Source organism: Catharus ustulatus, chromosome 6 (genome assembly GCF_009819885.2).
Source record: "Catharus ustulatus isolate bCatUst1 chromosome 6, bCatUst1.pri.v2, whole genome shotgun sequence".
NCBI lineage: Eukaryota > Metazoa > Chordata > Aves > Passeriformes > Turdidae > Catharus > Catharus ustulatus.
Window position 1 is genome coordinate 60,878,999 of NC_046226.1, and position 20,406 is coordinate 60,899,404.

The 20,406-nt window shown below is 34.9% G+C and overlaps 1 protein-coding gene across 1 annotated transcript in view; it reads left to right on the forward strand.

Annotated features, from left to right (window-relative positions):
• Nucleotides 1–20,406, forward strand: part of CCDC73 (coiled-coil domain containing 73) — a 92,799-nt gene that overhangs the window by 42,541 nt on the left and 29,852 nt on the right. The window contains exons 4-9 of the mRNA XM_033062377.1: nucleotides 1,689–1,835; nucleotides 9,349–9,420; nucleotides 12,767–12,838; nucleotides 13,600–13,635; nucleotides 15,469–15,543; nucleotides 17,440–17,478. Of these exons, the coding sequence (XP_032918268.1) occupies nucleotides 1,689–1,835; nucleotides 9,349–9,420; nucleotides 12,767–12,838; nucleotides 13,600–13,635; nucleotides 15,469–15,543; nucleotides 17,440–17,478 (441 nt within the window). The remainder of the gene's footprint in view (nucleotides 1–1,688; nucleotides 1,836–9,348; nucleotides 9,421–12,766; nucleotides 12,839–13,599; nucleotides 13,636–15,468; nucleotides 15,544–17,439; nucleotides 17,479–20,406) is intronic.

The window sequence follows — 20,406 nt, forward strand, 5'->3', positions numbered from 1 at the left end:
CATGTGTCATGTTTTAACATTATGTTTGTAAAAAATCTTAGTCTTAGCATGATGAACAGTGAAATCAAATGGCTCTGTGCTTGGTTAATTCTGTATAATATTGGCATTTTTATTAGATTTTCTAGTTGTGGTCATCTCCCAATACTTAATATCAAACATTTGTGGTAGTTCTTCATGTAGTGGTACAACATCTATCAGTAAGGAAACAATTTTGGAAACGTGGGTGAAAGAAACCAAGTTTTTTAGTGTGCTTTTGGAAGAGTGAGATTTAATTTATTCTGAGTTCTTTGGCTAAAATACAAATAGTGCTTTTTTATCCTAATGTATTACTTTAAAAAAAAAATCCAAACAGCTTCAGTCTACAATGTCTGCAGATTGCCTGCACAATGCTTGATTCATGTTGGCACATTGACACAACAGATTTGTTGCCTGAAGTGCTACATGTTTGTACATGGTTCTTATTCTGGCTTTATTTGCTGCCTCTTCAGAAGTCCTTCAAACATACTCATTTTGACACTGACTAAAGAATTTATATACTTCATATTGAATAGCTCAGTATTAGTAGTACATTTTAAAATGAAAGACTAAAATGAGCCTGATTTTTTTTTTTGTTTTAGCAAAACTGTTATTTTACTAACAGAATAACTTCTGTGGTGGGGCAGCTAAGCAAGGAGTCTATCTATTATCCATGACCAAGCAGCTTAAATGTGATCTATGTTAGGGTTTTATTTAGACAACAGAAGAAAAAGTGGTGGGCCCTGATTTGTAGTTGTTATGGCCCCATGATACAGACCAGGTCTCTGCTCTTCCTGCAGGAATTCCTTCCTAAGGGTTCTGTGGCAGCAGCCAGGTCAGTCATAACTCCTGTGCTCTGCCCCTGCCTCTGTAATTCTTAGTGCAGAAACACACACAGGGTGTGTCTGGCAGGGATAGCACGGTGTGTTCTAGTGCTCTGCTGAAAGTTCAGTCTCAAGGATTCGAAAAATATCATCTGGGAAAACAGGTGAAATAAGTACAGTTGTTACATTTTTATGAATAAAAAAACGCTGAGTGCTGTAGTCACCTCTGGTGTCTCTAACAAACCTGCTTTGTCCTTACAGAGACACTTGGGGCTCCTGTTTGTGTAACTTCTTGCTTGACAACAGTTGATGCAGCTGGCTCAGAGTACAACATTTTGATATAGGATCTTGTAGGAAGAGAATCAGAAAGAAAGACTTCTTGTTAAAATTCAGACACAGAGACTGCAAACATTACCTTAAGTCCCTAGTTTCAGACCAAAGATCTCTTTTAAAATTGAGCCTGTCTTGTGATCTTTGACATCTTGAAGGTAGGCAGCAACATTTTCATGGCACGACATGTTCATTGCAGCACCTTCATGTCAGTGCAAGGCAGTAACTGGGAAAACCTTTACTATTTCTGTCTGCTCATCAAAGCTTTTGCTTAAAACTAAAACCAAGCCAAGAAATACAGGGGAGAAGCAAAGGAATATTGTGAATTACTGATAAATCTGTTCTTTTTCCCTACAGTATTGCCCATTAGTTTAAAATGAAAATATTGGTAATTACATAGTGTCTATAAGTAGTAATTTTACTCTGCAAAAAGAATCCACCTCCATAGCTGCAGGTTTTGCAATTTGAGTATTCTCTTACATATAAACTGGAGAGGAAATGCCTGCCTTTATTTTGCAGAAAGAAACTCAGAGAATGGATGAAGTCCTTAAAGCACAGGCTCTTGACTCTACTCTTCCAAGTCCATCAGAGACTTTACTTTCCATTCGACTGTTAGACTTCAAAACGAGTTTATTGGAGGCCATAGAAGAGCTGCGGATAAGAAGGGTAAATTTGTTTATCTTGGATTTGGTCTTTCTTTGTCTTATTTCTGTCTCTCTGTAGGTAATCACAGAAAATGCTGCATAGGTGTGGCTAAACCTCATGATGTGTTTTAAGTGATTCATCAACCAGGGTTTTGTTTAAAAATAGAATGGGTTTAGGTATTGGGTGTATTACGAATTTCCCTGTGGACAGTACAAAGGCAACAGGGTTGTATGGGAATGAATTTGGTTGTTTTGTAATAATGTAAGAACTTGCTAGAGTTGGTAATCAGGTTTTTGAGAAAATAAATTACATTAAATTATTGTCTTTCATTATGGTTCTTCTCTTTAAGAGCAGCCTTTGATACAAATTGAAAGAATCCAAGTATTTTCCAAGTCCCTGAGTCTTTCTCGTTTCATAATTGATTTGCCATTTGCCAGAAAAGTGGTGATTTTGGCTGTTTACTTGTGCTTTTCAGAATTACCTATGAAGGCAAACAGCTATATTAAAAACACTTTATTTAACCATTTTTACATTGCTAAACTATGAAGCTAAACCCCTACAATAATAGTGTATTGAGTATTGGGAGTGGGGATGTTTTATTTTTGAGATGAGCTGAATCCTCTTGTAGTAGTACCAAGGTAAAATTGCTTTTGTGCTGGTAAAGGCAGCTGTTTCTCCTTGTGGTTAATTTTTCACTTGTATTTTTCTGTGGTTACTTTTTCAGTTGTGTGTATGTAAACATTTTAGTCTGTTTCTCCCATTAGGGTTTCTGAACTGTTGTGTGTATTGAAAGACCTAAAGTGTATTTTTCTTCATCTGATGAATTTGACCTGTTCAAAAGATGTGTATTATTACTTTTAAAATATTAGTATTGATGACATGCTTGATTTATACCTGTTTTGATCTAAGTGAAATGCTATAATCCTCTCTTTAAAAGCCGTAAACAAAAGAATGACTGCCATTAAAAAGAAAAAAAAAAGAGAGAAAGGCTACATGATGGTACTTTCTTGGTGCAGTACTGTTAAAGCCCCCATGATGTGATCCCCACCCCTGTATTACAGTGGTAGTGTTTAGTCTAGTCAAACTATTTTAGTATTAAAAGTAAAGACTGAATAATTTAAATTTTATTAATAATCAGAATATACTTTCCTTTATAAGACTACTGAGCTGAATTTACATGGCTAACTTAATGTTGCACTTCTAATGCACTTGGTCAGAGCCTGAAGTGTTCATGGAGTACCATGAAATTTTATCTTTTGGCATTTTTCTTTGGGTTTTTATGCCTGTTTTATATCTGCTATGCTAGAAGAGTGATTGTGATTTTGTAAAAGTTGTCTCAGAAGGGTGAGTAAATTTTTGCCTTAAAGTTGTTTCTAGTTTCAAAATTGATGCAAATGCTAAGAACCAATTTCACAGTTAAGACATGGTCCTAAGTTTCTGAAATAGCTGAGCTTTCTTTTACCCTAAAATATATATACATACGTATATATTTACCTGTTTAGTTAGAAATTTAGGTTAAAAAAAGTAATCATTTTACAGACAGCCAATTCGAAATCTTAGAGAATGCATTTTTGATTGATTTTGATTTACCAATCAGTTCAGGGCTGCTTGCTCAGTGTGTTTGAAGTTTGGAATATAAAACATTAGTATTTTGAAGAAGCAAGAGTTCTTGAATAATGTGGCTTATGCCTAGTGGCATCCATTTTTAAGTAGAATTTTGTACAGGTGTTTTTGCTTTAAAATACCCTTAAAAAACCCTCTCCTGATTTTAACTATGACTTTTTTTACAAATTCAGTCAACGTGAGGTTATTCTGTAAATTTTTAATCAGCCCTGAGAGAAAGGTAGTGCAGGGATAACTCAGAGAATTACAGTGCTTGTCTTGCTAATTTTTCCATGGCCAAGAATGAAACACACAAACTTAAATCAGAAAGTGGAGTAAAAGTGAAAATCCTGCAGGTTTCTTATTGCTTTTCCCACTTCCTTTCCAGGTTGCTTGCAAGGTTCTGTAGGCTGATAACCTGAGGGAGGCACTGGAGCCAGTGCCATGGATTTTACTCTCAGTTTTGTCTTTGACCTCTGGTTTGGCCTACTTCTTTTTGCTTCTGTTTTTCTTCCTATTCCTGGTCTTGCTTATCTCTTCAACAGGAGACTCTTTGGGCAGGACCTGCTATGTATTTTGAGTTTAATAAACTGCCTGGAATGGTTGGTTAAGCTGGAGTATAAATTCAGATTGATAAAAATAAATTTGTGGATGAAATTCCCTGTATGAAGCCAGTAAAAAGCAAAATCTTAAATATGAAAATATTTTGAGAGACTTGATGCAATCCTTACTCAATGTCATCATACTGTAGTTAAACTCTCAAAAGCAGTTTAGAGGAGTAAGAGACTGTTCATTTGTTCCATCTTCCGGAAGAAATCCCAATCCTTGACAGCTGTGCAAGTTTGTACTAAAGAATTATTGCTTAAATTATTGCTTAAATGACTATACTTGATAAAGCTTCACTTTATTCCTTTGGCTGTTCACAGGGTCTTTGTTCTTCACAGGTATTGGCATAGTATGAATATGCAAGTAATTAAAATCCACAAAAAATATATATTTCCTCTGCCCCACAGGGATTTCTTCATACTCCAATAGTTAGACTGTCTTCTATTTTTTCCAGTTCAGCTTTCCCAGTCATCAAGCACTGACCAAGCCAGTGATTGTTTTGTGCTAGATATCCCCTTCCATGTCTGTTCTGTCTTGTTCTGCAGCCAACTAAGTGTGTTTTCTTCCTAACAGTCTTTCAACTGGATTTTATACCTAAGTGTAAATTAGGGGGTGTTTTTAGTAAAATGATAGAAACAAGGACAGCTGAGTATTGGGAAAAAAGTAAGTGTGTGGATTTAAGAGAATAAAACAGCATTGAAGTTTCAGATCTCATCATTGTGACGTCTGTGATATTGTTGCTTGAATCAGCAAGCAGTGTGTTAGATGATAATTTCTGTGTTAGTGAGTGATGTGGCTTTTGATTAGGAGCTGATTGCTTAAAGTTAGTGAGGAGAGTGTTGTAACTATCAATGCAGGCATTTCTAGGAATAGATTTTGATAGATTTATTTAAATGTAGAATAATTGTAAGCTATGCAGTGGAGTCAAGGACAGACCAGTGAAAAATTTCCAAAGGAAGAATAGCTGTTGGTACAAATATCTGTGTCTCTGCATCTGAAAAAGGAAAGTTTTTGAGAATAGATTCCAAATACAGGTTGCTATTATATTTTGTTGAGTGTCATAACTATGAAAATCCAACAATGATTTATCAGGAACTGAAGTTAGAATAATGCTACTATAAATATCTTTTCCCCCTCTAACATTTATCCTGGAAACAAAGCTTAAGAAAAATATCCATGAAGTCTACTAAAAATTCTATTTGTCTGCCTCATTCCTGAAGGAATTTCTAATTCTAGTATGAAACAATCAGAAATTGTAGTTTCTGTGAGTACTGTTTGACCTGCATGAAAATTGGATGTGCAATTTTGTAGGAGGGAGACTGTAAGTTCAAAAAAAGATAATAAAAGTACCTAGCAGCAGTTTTGGCTGCTTGGACATGAGCCAGCTGTACTCTGTTCCTAAATCTGTTCAGGGTCAAGAATCGAGGGGGCTTGACCAATCCACAGCCCATCTTGTAAAACTACAGCCTGAAGCAAACACTTTAAAGAAGGCTTGACACTTTCTAAAGGTTATAACGAGTAAATAAACCATCAAATTACTCCTCTTTTATTGTTATGGTAGTCTTTTTTTATAAAAACACTTAAATCCATGTAGTCCTAAGGCATCTAATAAAAATGAACACTTTTAAGGTTTTGTGGGTTTTTGATCCCTCATCAGAGTTATATACAATATCGTTCTACCAAGTATAACAAAAAAATGTTTTTGTCTTATTAAACAACTGATAGAACTTCTGAAAAAAGAAGTATTTCACTCAAGTTTTGAATGCTTTCAATTCAAAATGGGTAAACTCTAAATGTCCCTTGGAAGATGTAAAAACTGATGGATGAGGTTTAACTGTTAGTGATATCACTTGAGAACATTTTTATCATGTAATTGTCATTCTTAGTTTAAGTATTTATGATGTTTATTTGTTCAACAGTAGTTACATACATGCACATTTTTGATAGCTTCCAGATACACCCTTATAATTTGGGAATAAGTTGGAGGAATGCTATTCACTTAGAACTTTGGTTCTTATCCTCTTAAGTATTCACAGCAAAGGGTTCACTTAAAATGGAATTTAATGCCATTTTCTTACAATTTTGAGCAAGAGTTTTGCTAATAATATGTAATTTTCATAGCATTTGTTGCTTAATGCCATAGATGGTTGAAGATTACATGTTTTTCAAAGCTCCAAGTCAATCTCATTTGGTTTTATCACTCAAGGGAAATTAGGGGGATCTATTTTCTTTTACTGATAGAATAGTACCAGGAAAAAAAAAATCATTGCAATGGTGCAGAACCCTTTGTTAAAGCAGAACTGGGAATCATTGATAATATTTTAATTTTTCTTTTTTTAAGCCATAAGTCAGGTGAAATCTTTGGGTTTTTTCTCCATCTGTATTCTACCAGTACATATCAGAGAAGCAAAAGCTACAGACCTTTTCCTTAGCTCCCTGTGGGCCAAATTTTAATTTTAAATGTCTATTCAGTATTTTATATGTGGAATTCATATGATTGCTGAGGAACATATTTAGAACCTGCAAGAATCTCTTGAAATGCCTGGGAGGAGCCTGCTGTGGAAGGAAGTGTGCTGCACTCCACACATGTGCCTCTAAACTCTCTGCTAATCAAGAAAGTCAGTTTTGACCTTAAAACCCTATAAAAGATGTCAATGTCAAAAAACTATTTTGAATCCCTTGGGTCATATTTTGCTCTTTTGTTTCTATTGATAACTAGTGGGACTATGAATTAAATATTGTGCTAAGTGAGAAGGGGTTGCAAAATCTTCAAAACTGTTTTGCATCAGTTGTTGAAGTGTTGTAAATATCCTGGAATCAGAAACATGAAACCCTTATTTATATTTGGCTTCAGAAAGAATTGCATTTTTAAAGATGCAGTATATTTTATAGCAAAAAAAAATAGTGTTATCTTCTTCACTTGGGAAAGAGAAATAGTCTCCATTTGTTCTTTCAGTGTGCCAGGAAAGGTATTGCTTCATCCAGAGGTGGGATCTTTTTAGTCTCGTGGCAAATAATAGTTGTTCATGGGATTGCAATTCAGTAGAATTTTACTTAAACCCCAGTATTAAGAGAATGATCTTTTGAGGCCTTTTTTTTTTTTTTTTTTTTTTTTTTTTATTAAAGAGATCCATGGCCTTTTTTCCCCAAGTTGTGACTGTTTCCTAAAGGTTCTAACCAATTTCCAGGTGCAGGTCACTTCAAGAGTACTTGAATTTTTCCAACAATTAAGATTGCAAGATTTAAACTGTAGTAAAGTTAAACTTAAAAACAGCATAAATTTGCACATAATATATCAAAATGCACAGTTTTGGGAGTATTCTTGGGGAGTATTTTGAATATTGGGAGTATTCTTTTAGCCTCATACAGTCAGTTTGGCCCTTGCTGGAGTGTGCCCAGCGCAAGACCTCAGTACAGTAATTTCACAATTATAAGCCGCACCATTTTGACTAAAATTTTGGTCCGAACCCAAAGTGCGACTCATAATCAGGTGCGGCTTATATATGGACAAAGAAAGAGAAGTTGCTGTTTTAGTTTGGAGGACAGGTGTCTGCTGAGAAAGGCAGGAGCTTCTCTTTGAAATGGAGAATGTAAACCCCCTCCCTCCAAATTATTATAATTTTGAAATCAAGGGGCTTTCAGGCAAAGATATGGGAATTAGGAATAACAGTTCTTTGCTAGGGAAATTAAAATAGAAATACAGTACTACAAAGAAACAAACCCCAAACCCTGACACAGTCAGAGTACAACCTGACACCCCGTCAGGCAGGGTGTTGGTAGCAGTCCCATTAAATGGTGGCTGCATCCTCCTGCAGTGACAGATGTGGCTCAGTTGGAGCAGTGCTCCTGTACAAGGTGCAGTTTCCCTCCAGAGGTCCAGTGGTGATGTGGAGAAATCCGGTTTTCCTCTGGAGTCCAGTGGAGAAAGGGGCTCCCTTAGTGTCCCAAAACCTCTGTTTTTATCTTGGTGAGAAATGTTGGGCTCTTTCCCCTGGCTGGAGCAACTTCCAATGGGATGCAGTAATTTTATCAGTCCCACAGTGGGATTCAATGGCCATTAGCAGAAAATGACTGGCTGGAGGAAGGATGGGGTGTGAAAAGATAAAGAACAATGCCCTGCCTGGTTTCAGTGGATGGCCCATTAGCAGAATATCTGCCGTGGAGATAAGGATCACTGCCCCCACCCTCAACAGATGGTGATAGAATAGATGCCTTTTATCACACTCTGTATTGTAACATGCGGCTTATAATCAGGTGCGGCTTATGTATGGACAAAGAACGAAAAGTTGCTGGCACCCTGAATTGCGGCTTATACTCAGTGCTGCTTATAATCGTGAAATTACTGTAAATGTTATTGGTGCAAGGATTCGTCAGAGAGAAGTCAGGCTTAGCTTAAAGTGGTCACTTTTCCAAGCTGGCCATCAGTGTGCAGAGCAAAGGCGGGACAGCAACCCTTTGAAGCTCAGTGACCCATTAGTGCAGCTCTCCAGGTCCTTGAAGGATATTCAGCATTTTGACTATGTGCAAAAAACAGGACAGTGCTGAGTTGCTTATGATATGCATCAAAAACCTGCATATCATTCTTGCAGGAAGTTGTGACTGTTCATAGTCTTCCTTTTTTTGTTTTTTTTGTTTTTTTTTTTTTGAGTAATGGATTTGTGAAGGCCAAATTAAGGCCAGTGCTCATAAAAATTGGACTCCAAAGGGAAGCTGAATCCTGTTGGTAAAATTTAACTTGAATACCAGAATGTTTCAGGAAAATTCTCATTAATATTTAACAACTGCAATTATGAGAAGATAACTCTCATATTTATTATCAAATAAACTCTGATGTATTATCAAAAGTAATAGTTTGATTCTTGACTAAGTGCTTCTGCAAGAGCAGGATCTGTAACACACCTTCCTGCTATTAGTACCTTTCATGGGTTGTGGAGGAAACTTTGGACTTCAGTAATGGTCTTAGATTTTCTGGTACCTCATCTTATCAGAAATATGTGTTGATTACCCATGATTCTGTTTCAATTTCTCTTTTTTGGTAGCTCAGAAGGCTTCTTGGCACAGAAAAGAATGATAAATACTCCACTTTTCCCCTAATAACAGAAGTAATCTCTGACACAAACTTTTCAGTTGTTCTGGGAGATGTCACAGAGAATAAAGATTCAAATGTTTTGAGCTGAATATTTAAGGTGTCCCAAAGATTCTGAGCCATTAACTCTGATTATCTGTATCATTGACTACAATGGATTCTTGAAACACTTTTGCATCTCACTGAATTTCTCTTCATCTCAGTATTTTGACTTTTTTTTTAATGTTTGTTTTTAACTAGGAAACAGAAACTAATTATGAAGACCAGATAAATAAAATTGTTATAGAGAAACAGGAACTTGAATGGCAGAAGGTAATGTTCCTGCATGCTTTTAGTGCTTTACCTGCTGAGATTGAATTTTAGTATGTTAATGTAAATTGTGATTTGTTACACTTCCTCTTTTTAGAGCTATTTTTATTTCACTAGTAAAATGTGCTAGCCACTAGCTTATTATTGAGTCATTAACACTGTAGCTTTTATTTTGATTAGGATTATGCCCAGCTTAGAAATATTTTTGCCAAGAGAATATAATAATATTTGGCATGCCTTGGAAATCTTCAGTCAAAAGAAATGGAATAAGCAATAAGACCTGTAGGTGAATATGAGGCATGCTGACACATCAGTGTAAGGGAAGTTGTGTAGCAACTTCTCTGTATTATGCTTGGCTTTGGCAAGTGCAAATGTCAGTGCAGCAAACAACTTCACTTGCAATCTTATGGAAGGGAAAATTTTCTCAAAAAGTTACTTTGAACATTAATTTGTATGTTATCCATACTCAGAAGAACTCTGTCAGCTTTTAAATGTTGAGAATGAAGTATTCAGTGACATAAGTCTAACATTCTTCTCAGAGTTAGGGCTCCTGAGGTTATGCTTTCCTAGGAAATGCATACCCTTCTTTAATACAATCAAACCTATGACCCCTGTCACTAGGGCACAAGATAAAAGGCTTCACTCCGTATATTTTACGACCCCAGAAAAAACAATAATTTCAGCTTTATCCTTGATCTTGGAATATTTAACATCTTAGTTGTAAAGGAAGGCCATTTCATCTTGGAGTTCATCCTAACCATCTTAAATTAATAATCCCAACTCTGTGCTTTTCTTTCTTGAAAGATATATATGTGCACACAGAAACAGGAAACATTTTATATTTGTAAAAGCAAGAGTGCTTTCAATTTGTAACCCTTCTTTGCTTTTCTTAACCTAGCATTGCAGTGCTTAATATTCTGGGTTCAAAAGGGAGGGTTTTCACTCATTCTAAGACCTTACCAGCAATTTACTTTACCACTCATAAGAGGATGGGACTTACAGGTAGTGAGGTGAACTCTGTTCCTGAACTTCTCACTTGGCCTTGGCACATGGCAAAGCTGATGTGAACAATAAGTGGTAGATTTTGGGAACCTTATGTGACCAAATATTCTGGAACTTCAGAGGAACAAGTTAATATGAATTTCCACTCCTGGAGACTCCAGTAAGATGAAAATTCTAAGTATGACATTTAAATTGAATTTATGACTTGCTTGTTTCTGAATGCAGAATCATATTGACTACATCAATAAGTAGACATCTTCCTCTTTATCAAAGGTTCTATTTTACCATTTCCTTCATAGATTTCCCTTTCAGTCAACAATTCTGTCATTCATTTTTATTTTACCTTAAATTTTATGAACTAGTTTGAAATAAAGACATTACTTCAGCTAAGTCATATTAGAATATTACAATTTGTCTACATTTTATAAATATATTGCTACTGCTCTTGAAAAATATACACTCAAGCAGGGAAAACAGAATAACTGGAGAAGATATTCCTTCAAATCTAGTGAGTATACTCATGCTTGTATAACATTACAATATAAAAACTGATTTTGTTAATTTTTTTTTAAAAACCTACTCTTCAGTCTCCCTGCACCACACATACATGGCAAATATGGAAAATTTCTTCCAAGCCTGAATTTCTGACAAAGATAATATAATAATTTTATCTGATAGTCTTGTGTGTGAGACTTGTTAGAAAATGAATATTTGTAGACACTCCCCTGTCTTTTTGAAAATAAAATACCTCACTTGAATATACAGTACAAGAAAGCAGTGTGTTATAAAGAGTTCAGCATTGGGATTTTTTCCATTACATCTGTGATAAAGTTGTATAAAGAATGACTGTTAAATGAAACCAGACTGATATCTTCACAATTTATTCCATCATATTGGCTTGAATTCCTGCATTTTATAGTGCCATCTTAATCTGGCAGTGCTGTGGATATAAAATTTTATTCCTGTGGTGAGCAGGAATACTGCAGTGGGAATAGTTGATTTGCTGTCCCTGCACTACTGCCTCTGTCTCACTAGTGTACTTCACATGCTTGTCACCCCCTGGAGAACCTGTCCTTGGACACAGGGCTAAGGGACAACCTGAGGAAAAACTTTCTCAAGACTTTTATGTGGTTCTGAATATTCATTTATGTACTGTGCATTCGTTGTTGAACACACAAATCAAAACTTTCTCTACTCATGATGAGTTAATAAGTAAATGGATATGGAACACCTTATGTCCATGGATTCCTGTCTTCTATCAAAAGGCAACAGTTCTTGCTTGTACAATGTGAAAGCAACACCAACTTGCTGGAAAAAACTATCATTTTGGAAAGGAATTTATATTTAAAAACACTGGATTTCTATTAAGGCAGAAGAAGAAATTTGACTCCTTGTGTGTGAAACAGATTTTCAACTTATTTTCTCCCATTCATTCTTTTTAATGATTTAATTCTTTTTTCAATTTATATTTTCTTTTGTGCAGTCATTACTGGATTGCTGCCTGCTTCACACTAATATTTCTTAGCTAAACACCCATCTATATTTTGAGATAGCTGTTCAAGGACAGAACCTCTTAACTACCTTTACAGGTAGATTTTACCTGTACCTTTACAGGTAGTACAGGCACCTTTATATATTTCAGTGTTTGGAACTGAAAAAACCTGGTCTTCCATACATACCTTCCATGGTAAAGATGTAGTAACTTATAAAGAAGCATGCTGCTTAAAGATTTTGGAAATTTCCAACTTGCAAGGTGTAGTATTAGCCTATGAGATTATGGTATGAAATAATAGTACAGAAAAAGTACATCTCCACTCATTTTGTAGTTTTTATGGATGAGAGTAAAGCCAGGCAGGAGGGTGATGGAAATCTCATGCTATTGCCTTACACTTAGTCTTTTCTGCCTCTTTCAGTTCTTTCAGGTAGCTTAAATGACTAAAATTTAACTGTAAACAGAATAACAGATAGTTCTTTTTCAGTGGGATTCTATTTTTAATGGGTAATAAAATTGTATTGTAACTGCCTGGACCAGTGTCAAGTTGCTGTCTTAAGATGGCAGTGGATGTGGATTGTTTCTGCAGGCTGATGGGATGGAGTTGCTTACAGAAGTCCCACCAACAGCTCTCTGTTCCAGAGGGGAGAATTGTTACCTGTTGAGAATTAAAGAGAAGCTGCTACCAAAAAGACAATTACCAGTTAAAAAATGCACTTTTTTACTCTTCGGGGTTTTTTTAGTCAGTTGTGTCTTTCTAAAAATATTTAACAGTAAGTCAGCCTTTTCTTGAAACATTTTATATATGATTTGCTCTAACATAATACTTACACTGTTATTATTTCACACGACCAGGAAACTCTGCAGCATCAGACTGACACACTGCAACAACAAAACAAGGAAGCCATGGCAGCTTTTAAAAAACAGGTAACAAAGCCTTTAGATTAGACTGCAGGATTTTAAAATATGATGGCATCATAGCAAGTTATCAGTTGACATGAAAATATTTTTCTATTGCATATAAATTGTTAGAATACACAAAAAAAAATCATGTCCTTTCTTCTGGCCACAGCATTGTGCTTGTATTTTGGCAGTTCTTTCCAGATGCCATTCCTCCTGGCATTTTTCATTTTTACATTTCAAAAACCTCCTAGAGAAGAGAATGCTTCTTCTAACACTTTCCATATTGTTTTGCTTTGTTTGGTCTCCCCCCACTAATTTAGCATGACCTCTGAAAGGGTAGATTCATAAACCATGGTAAAAGATCTGCCACACAAATCACCCTGCTCAACATTTGAAAGTGTGTTTCACTCTTGTGTTTTATTCTCCATATTACAATGAGCAAACACAAGTACTGAGAGACCTTGCAGAAAGTGTTCATAGGAACTGAAACTGTTGCCCTTGATGGTGAAGAATTTGTCACTAATGCTGCATCATCATCATGTCACACAAAAAAGAAACTGAAAAGCAATTAGGTTTCTTCCTTGAAAAAATAATTTGAGATTCACAAACTTCTCGTTGTAACTCTACAGTTCCTATAGTTTAAAAAATTATACTATGCAGGTTAATATAACTATATTGTCTTGTTAAATTGCACGAATGAAATTATTGCCATGTGCTGTTTTGAGTTTTTTTGTTTATTTTGGTTTTTTTGTTTTTTTTTTTTTTTAATGTGACTGACAACCAAGTTGCAGGCAAGGATGTTTGCCATGGAAGAAGAAAAGGTACTCTGCAATTATTTGTTGTTTGTCATCCAAAGAAGAGCATAAGAAAGTGATAATGATCTAAAACTTACCAAACATGTCCTAAGTATAAACTAAGAATATTATGATATTTCTTGCTATGGACTTTGCCAAAGAAATGTCTTTGTATCTTGGTTATTTCTTTTTGGTTGTTCATAGACTGTAGAACTTGTGAAGTGTCACTGCTTATGCTAAAAATCATTTGAGCAAAGAGTGTTCTTTGATAGTTCCATATTGCAGCTGTACAAAATTTACTTTATTCTAGAGGGTTGAGATAAATTAGGATAATTAGTAGAAGTAGTACTGAAAAGTAACATTTCTAACATTTCTGCCTCAAAGAAACCAGATTTTAATAGGGATTTTAGTGATTTAGCTGACCTGGTTTCCTAAGGTACTTGACCTAAACTGAAATAAGAAATTTTAACCTGAATTTATGTGGATTTTGTTAGCTACATAAGTTTTTATACCAGGCTGAATGCCCAATTCCTCCTCTGAATGAAGGATTTACATTTGTTTTACAATGAACCTGTTTCAAACGGTGAAGTCAGTGAATATCTGCATGTAACCTCTGTTGTTTCATTTAAATTTCCCAGTGGTTTAGAGCAGATGAATATGCTGGATGTGGCATAAGAACTGGCATAGAAATTTGCAAACTGTTTAAACGTCTTGAAATATATAAAAAGAAACTTTATTGTTTGCTGCATTGATATTTATTGCTATTTACTTTATATTTTCTGGTTGAGTATGAATTTTCTCAATTAGGATTTTGGAATTTTTTCTTGTTAAGATGATTAATTTGTTCACACATACCCACTTAGTAGTCTCTGATTTGTATTTTCAATCACACCTTCAGAATTAAATTGTATCCTAATTAATTTTCCTTCTAACTATTTCCATTGAATTGAATAGTACTTTCAGTACTTTATACCAAAGTAACTGTAAGAAAAAAATAAGCTCAAGACAGAGTTGAAAGACCAGTTTTTGCACCAGTTTAGATTAGAGGTAGTATGAGTGATCAGGGTGGTTTTGGAGGATTGCACAGCCAGCACTATGCTGGAAATGACTGGAATGTGCAGGGGTGGTTGAACAGATGTATTTGTTTTCTGGAATATTCCCTGGTATTAGATTCTGGTCTGCATTGGTTTGACTGCAGCCAGTGAATCTTACCAGATTTAATTCTAGTGAAGAAAACCTTTGACTTTCTCATGTGCAAATTTGTTTGTCTATACATGCATTCACACACACATATGCATAAATATAGATATAGATATAGATATAAATATAAATATAAATATAAATATAAATATAAATATAAATATAAATATAAATATAAATATAAATATAAATATAAATATAAATATAAATATAAATATAAATAGTACTTGCATGTATTTAGTGATTCTAGCAATAGCAGATTACAGTTTACTCTTTGTGGACTGGGAAAACTGAGCAGGTTGTTTCCATGAAAATCCTGCTACTGCAGATGAGAAAATGGATTTACCTGATACCTTTTGTTTTAAAATTTAGTATCTTTGTTCTACATAATATATTAGCTCTGCTTTTGTCAGGCTTGTCTCTCCAAGACCTACAATTTTAAGACTTGATGAATACAGTCATAAGTGGTGAAAATATACTATTGTGTTTTCACTTTTCTTTTTTTAGCAGTATATATCTACATTTTAAAACTATTTAGCAAAATTATTCACCAATGAATTGTGAACAGCACGCTTTATTTTTATAACATTCTTTTTGGTAAATTGTTGTTGCAAATGCATTTATTCTGCCCAAAATCTGAAGTGCAGCTTTTGTTGAAAGGGAAAATACCAACTTGCTGTAGAAACAAAAGAAAAAGAAATTGATGGACTGAAAGAAACATTAAAGGCATTACAGGTAAACTATTCCTTTTAAAAAATAAAATTTCTTGGGTTTTGGGTTTAAGTTTTTTACTAGTAAGAAAATTGCTGGTTTTAAGAGGACCTTTAAGGCCTTATTGTTTAATCTTTCACCTCACTTTGTAACACTGAGTTTCTTCCAGTCTTCAGTGTCAAGATTACTTTAAGTTAACCTTCCAGCTAATGTTCTTTTCCTCCAGCGGAAGGAGGGAAAGTCCAGTGTGTGAAATGTGCTCTGTTTTCATTTCCACATCCTTCCTCTTTCTTAACATTCTTGTTTTCTTACCATTCTTGTTTTCTTACCTGTCTAAGATCCCTGGTTTTGGGCTCCTAAACAGAACTAAATATTCCCCTGGGCCTCCAATTTGCAGGGCTCCCTGTGTTTTTCAGTGTTTTCCTCTGTTTCACTGGCAAATTTCAGCATTTACATATTTGCATGGTAATGCATTACCAAGAACTACAGTAATTTCACAATTATAAGCCGCACCATTTTGACTAAAATTTTGGTCTGCACCCAAAGTGCAGCTTATAATCAGGTGCGGCTTATATATGGACAAAGAACGAAAAGTTGCCGATGCCTGGAAGTGCGGCTTATACTTAGTGCAGCTTATAATCGTGAAATTACTGTAATTATTTTTCAACCTAAAACTGAGTGGGATAATAATTCTATTGAAAACAAAATGGTTGTAATGGATTATTGCTATGATTTTGAAACTTGTGTTGGTTCTTACTGACATTCTCCTTTAATGGAAGGCATTTACTTGGTAGCAGACTGATTGTTTGATCACTTAGTTAACACAGAATGTATTTTAGGAGCAAAAGAAATCAATTCTCATGGCTGAGCAATAGCTGTAAGGATTTTGTTGCCTTTCTCAGACCTTGGCATAGTACAGAGGATGTAGAAAATCCATCCCTCCATGGTTGACTGAACATAATATGTAGACAACAAGAGTAATGAAAGATCCCACTGACCTTTCTTTTGTAAGATAAACTACAAATTTAAAAAATTTCATCTTAAATATTAAATGTTCACAGACCAAGCATTTGTGTCAAGTACAGTTCAGATCTAGGAAATTCTGCTATGGCTTGGGGAAGCAGGAGGTGACAAAGAACATGTGGTCCCAGGGAAATTGTTTGGAAATATAAACCTAATACAAGAGTGAAGAATTTTTAATTCAATTCTGTATTCTTCTCTGTAGAGTCAGAACCCTACCCTAAAATGATTGTTCTCTATGTTTTTTCCTAGAAATAACATTTTCCTTATAATATTTGTACACTCTGGGTTCGTTGACATTGCTGTGTTTTTCCCTCTTTTACTTAAGCATTATGCAAATCAAAATACTCAGTGGGGTATTAAATAATGTTAATATCTTCTAATGTCAGCCTTATATTATTAAAGCATGGGAGATTGGTACATTATATCTTTATATGCTACCATTTAGAATATATAATAAGATGTTTTTGGGTTTTTCCCAACAGGAAACATACTTCTACTCCTGTAGGAGTTGAGGGAATACTTTCATTTCTACCTTTGTCTTCTTCTCTGTTTCTTTCTAAGGGTTGAGTTTACAGACTGTGATCCATTTGCATGCTATTTTTATAATGCCTGTCAGAAAACATAATGATTTATGCACTTTTTCAAAGCTCCTGTAGTAATAAATCATGTAAAGTGGTTTCACAGAATTTAAGTATTGAAATAACATTATTAAGTGAATCTAATAGTAAATGAAATTTATTATTAATTCATCATTAATTCAAAACATTCATTTACTTTATTGGATGGATTAATAACAAATACAATTAAATCCTAGGTATAACAATACTTAATTACACAGATTGTTGTCAGAAAAAAACGTAAATACTATTTAATTAATAACTCTCTGTTGTTTTACAGATTTCAAAATACACTTTACAAAAGAAACTGAATGAAATGGTAAGAAAATAATAAAAGCTAAAAAAAAGGAAGAGCTTTAATAAAAAGAGTATGCTTGGAGTATAATCCACTATTAACTGACTTTAATACTTAAATGATATATGGTAATTGTTAGAAGTAACACAAAGAGGTATCAGCTTCAAATTTGAAAACCTTACAAATGCAATTTTTTTAGACTTTGTGTGCTAGCTGCTATTCATCATGTGGTGTTTTTTCCTTACTGAATTAAAGTAGAATTGGTACATTTGTACATTTGTTCTAGATTAAAGATTTTTTAATAGACTGTCATTAAATAATGTAATTTTGTTACTCTGATAGGATCTAGCATAATAAGCTCAAAAAGTAATACAGAATTCCTAGCAGCTCTTGGTTTTGCTTTTAAGAAAAACTGGTGGTTTTCCTCTCACTCTTTTTTACTCCTCAGAATTAGTTCTTAACATCAGTTTCCCTGAACAGTTTAGATTTCATCCAGTGCAGCTTTACTCCCTTTGACACAGGGAATAAATTCACCCAGAGTGACAGCATAGTGGCTCTGAACCCTGTTGTCTGTTTTAGGAAGTGAAAGAGTGAGCCACAGAAACATTGCTAGGCTTGATTGAATAAATGCTGTGAAAATTCTGCTGCTGCTCAACTGGAAAGAATAAAGATAATATTGTCAGACCATTACAAACTGTGATTTTAATTAAGAAGCTCAAAAAAACTAGAGTCCAGTTTAGCTTTAAGTACCATGACATTTGTACTGAAAGTCATCTTCAACGCTACAGTGGTTTTACACAAAATATGGTGAAATTGAATAATGTGCCCTCTGACCTGGGAGATAAGGCTACAAGTTAAAGATCAAAGGCAACATAAAATGTGTTTTGTCTTACTTCACTTTTAACTTGTATTTATTCCTAAAATGCAGCTGATTTTAAAATGTGTTAAAAATATACAGAATAATTGGACTTATATTTAGGTCATTTCACATATTATCTTTCTTTCATAACATACAAGCTCAGTCTTCCACATGAATGAGAATATTTAAAGGACAACACCTTTTCTGTAAGATGGAAATGCATCTATACTGCTTAAACAAATGTATTTCATATGTTTATAAACTTTTCTTTATTTGATAATTTGAATATTTTGAAAGCATTTGCTTTGATACAGGGTATGGTAATCTAAAATGCTGTTGAGTGGGGGCAAAATGCTAAAAATTCTCTTTTGCATGGAGCACTAAACAGAGCACGTACAGTTGGGACTTATTTAGGTGAAATGCTCTTAGATTTAAAATGATGAAAACAAAATACCCCACAAGGTAAACAAAAGTGAATTCTTTCCTCTAACCTTTTGCAGTAGTGGGCTAACGCAGTTTTAAACCAGGTCAGATTCTACCAACTTTACTCGCTGAGTGGCTGCACTGAAATAAGTGGTAGATTCAAGGGATCAAAGTAGTACCCACTCATGTAGATGTAGATGTAGGTCATCACCAATGGCAAAGTGTTTAAAAATACAATGGATAAAACTCTGAAGCAATCATTTATCTGAGACCCATTTCTATTTCAATTTTGTTCAAGACAGATTAGATGGTTCTCTGGTGTGTGTTTTGAGAGTAAGCAGACGTGCTGTTCAGTTTGTATCTGGCCCCTTAGAAACCCTGCCAGTCAGTGAAGGAGCTCCTGTGTGCGCTGGGGACTGGGTGTGCCTTACTGATGTAGTTTTTATTCTGTTTTTGTTCCTTTAATTCTGTTCCTTTAGATAGTATGTGCAGTGTTAGTACTTCACATAAACACTGTGCATGCTGTCCAGTTAAGTTTATGCAAGTAGACCTAATATAATTCTTACCATATATACTATAGTTTTGAAATAGTGGAAGGTTTTGCTTCTTATTGGAAGACAGTAGAGAGACAAACAAATAAAGGATTTTTTTTGTCTTTTATTATTTATTTGTCTTTATTATTTGTCTTTTTTCCCCCAACAATAGAATTGTTGACTATTGGATGCAGTGTGCAGTTGTTTTGCACCTCACTGCATATGGACAGTAACTCTCATGCCCTCATGCAGTCAGGAGGCTGCAGGGGGATTACTGCAAAGCCAGTTCAATTGATAGAATGCACTTGAGTATGGGCTCTGTATTGTATTTGTTTTCCTGCTGCTGAAATTAGGAAGTAACTGGAGGAAAATGGTCAGGTATTGGTTTCGTGAGATGATACACTAGAGAATGCCAGAACTCTGTTCATGTGGCATCTGTTCTTGTCTCTCCTTACTGTTTTTATTGTATGTGAAAGCTAGGTTGATCAAACCCTACCACTCTTCAGAAAAGAGGGAATTTGGACCCAAATACTCCACATCATTCCCAGCAGACAGTTGCCTGAACTGGGCCCAGCAACTGCTTACGATTTGTGGTCGTACTGGGCGCTGACCAAAAATGTGTCAGGGATATTTAACAACAGTGCAGGCATTTCCTGAGAACTTCCCTGCCACCATTTAGTTTTCTAATACAGGTGTAGTTGTCAAATGAATGACAAAGTAATTACTGCATAGTGTTAAATAAACTTCAACAGTTGCTTTGTTCTTAATAATCTAGATAGGAATGTTTTTGTTTCCTTTCTGTGTCTTTTAGGAGTTTACCTTTAAAAGGCAAACTTTGTTGTTTAAAAGCACAGTGAAGATAACAGTGATACCATATAAACTAAACCCAGTTATTTTTAAGTAGAAAAACAGTGAGAACTGGAGGAACTGTTGTGAAAAAAATTCCTGCTTCGAAGACCTACAGTTGGTAGCCCTTTGCATGATTTTCATGTGCTCTTGCCTTAGATCTCCATGCTATTGTATCTCCTTTGTTTCTCTGACACTTTCACCTCCCAATTACCACCTTCTGCTTCGCTGAGTACCTCTGACTAGTGACTCCATTTCCAGAATATCTTTTAGATATGAGCAATTCCCTCT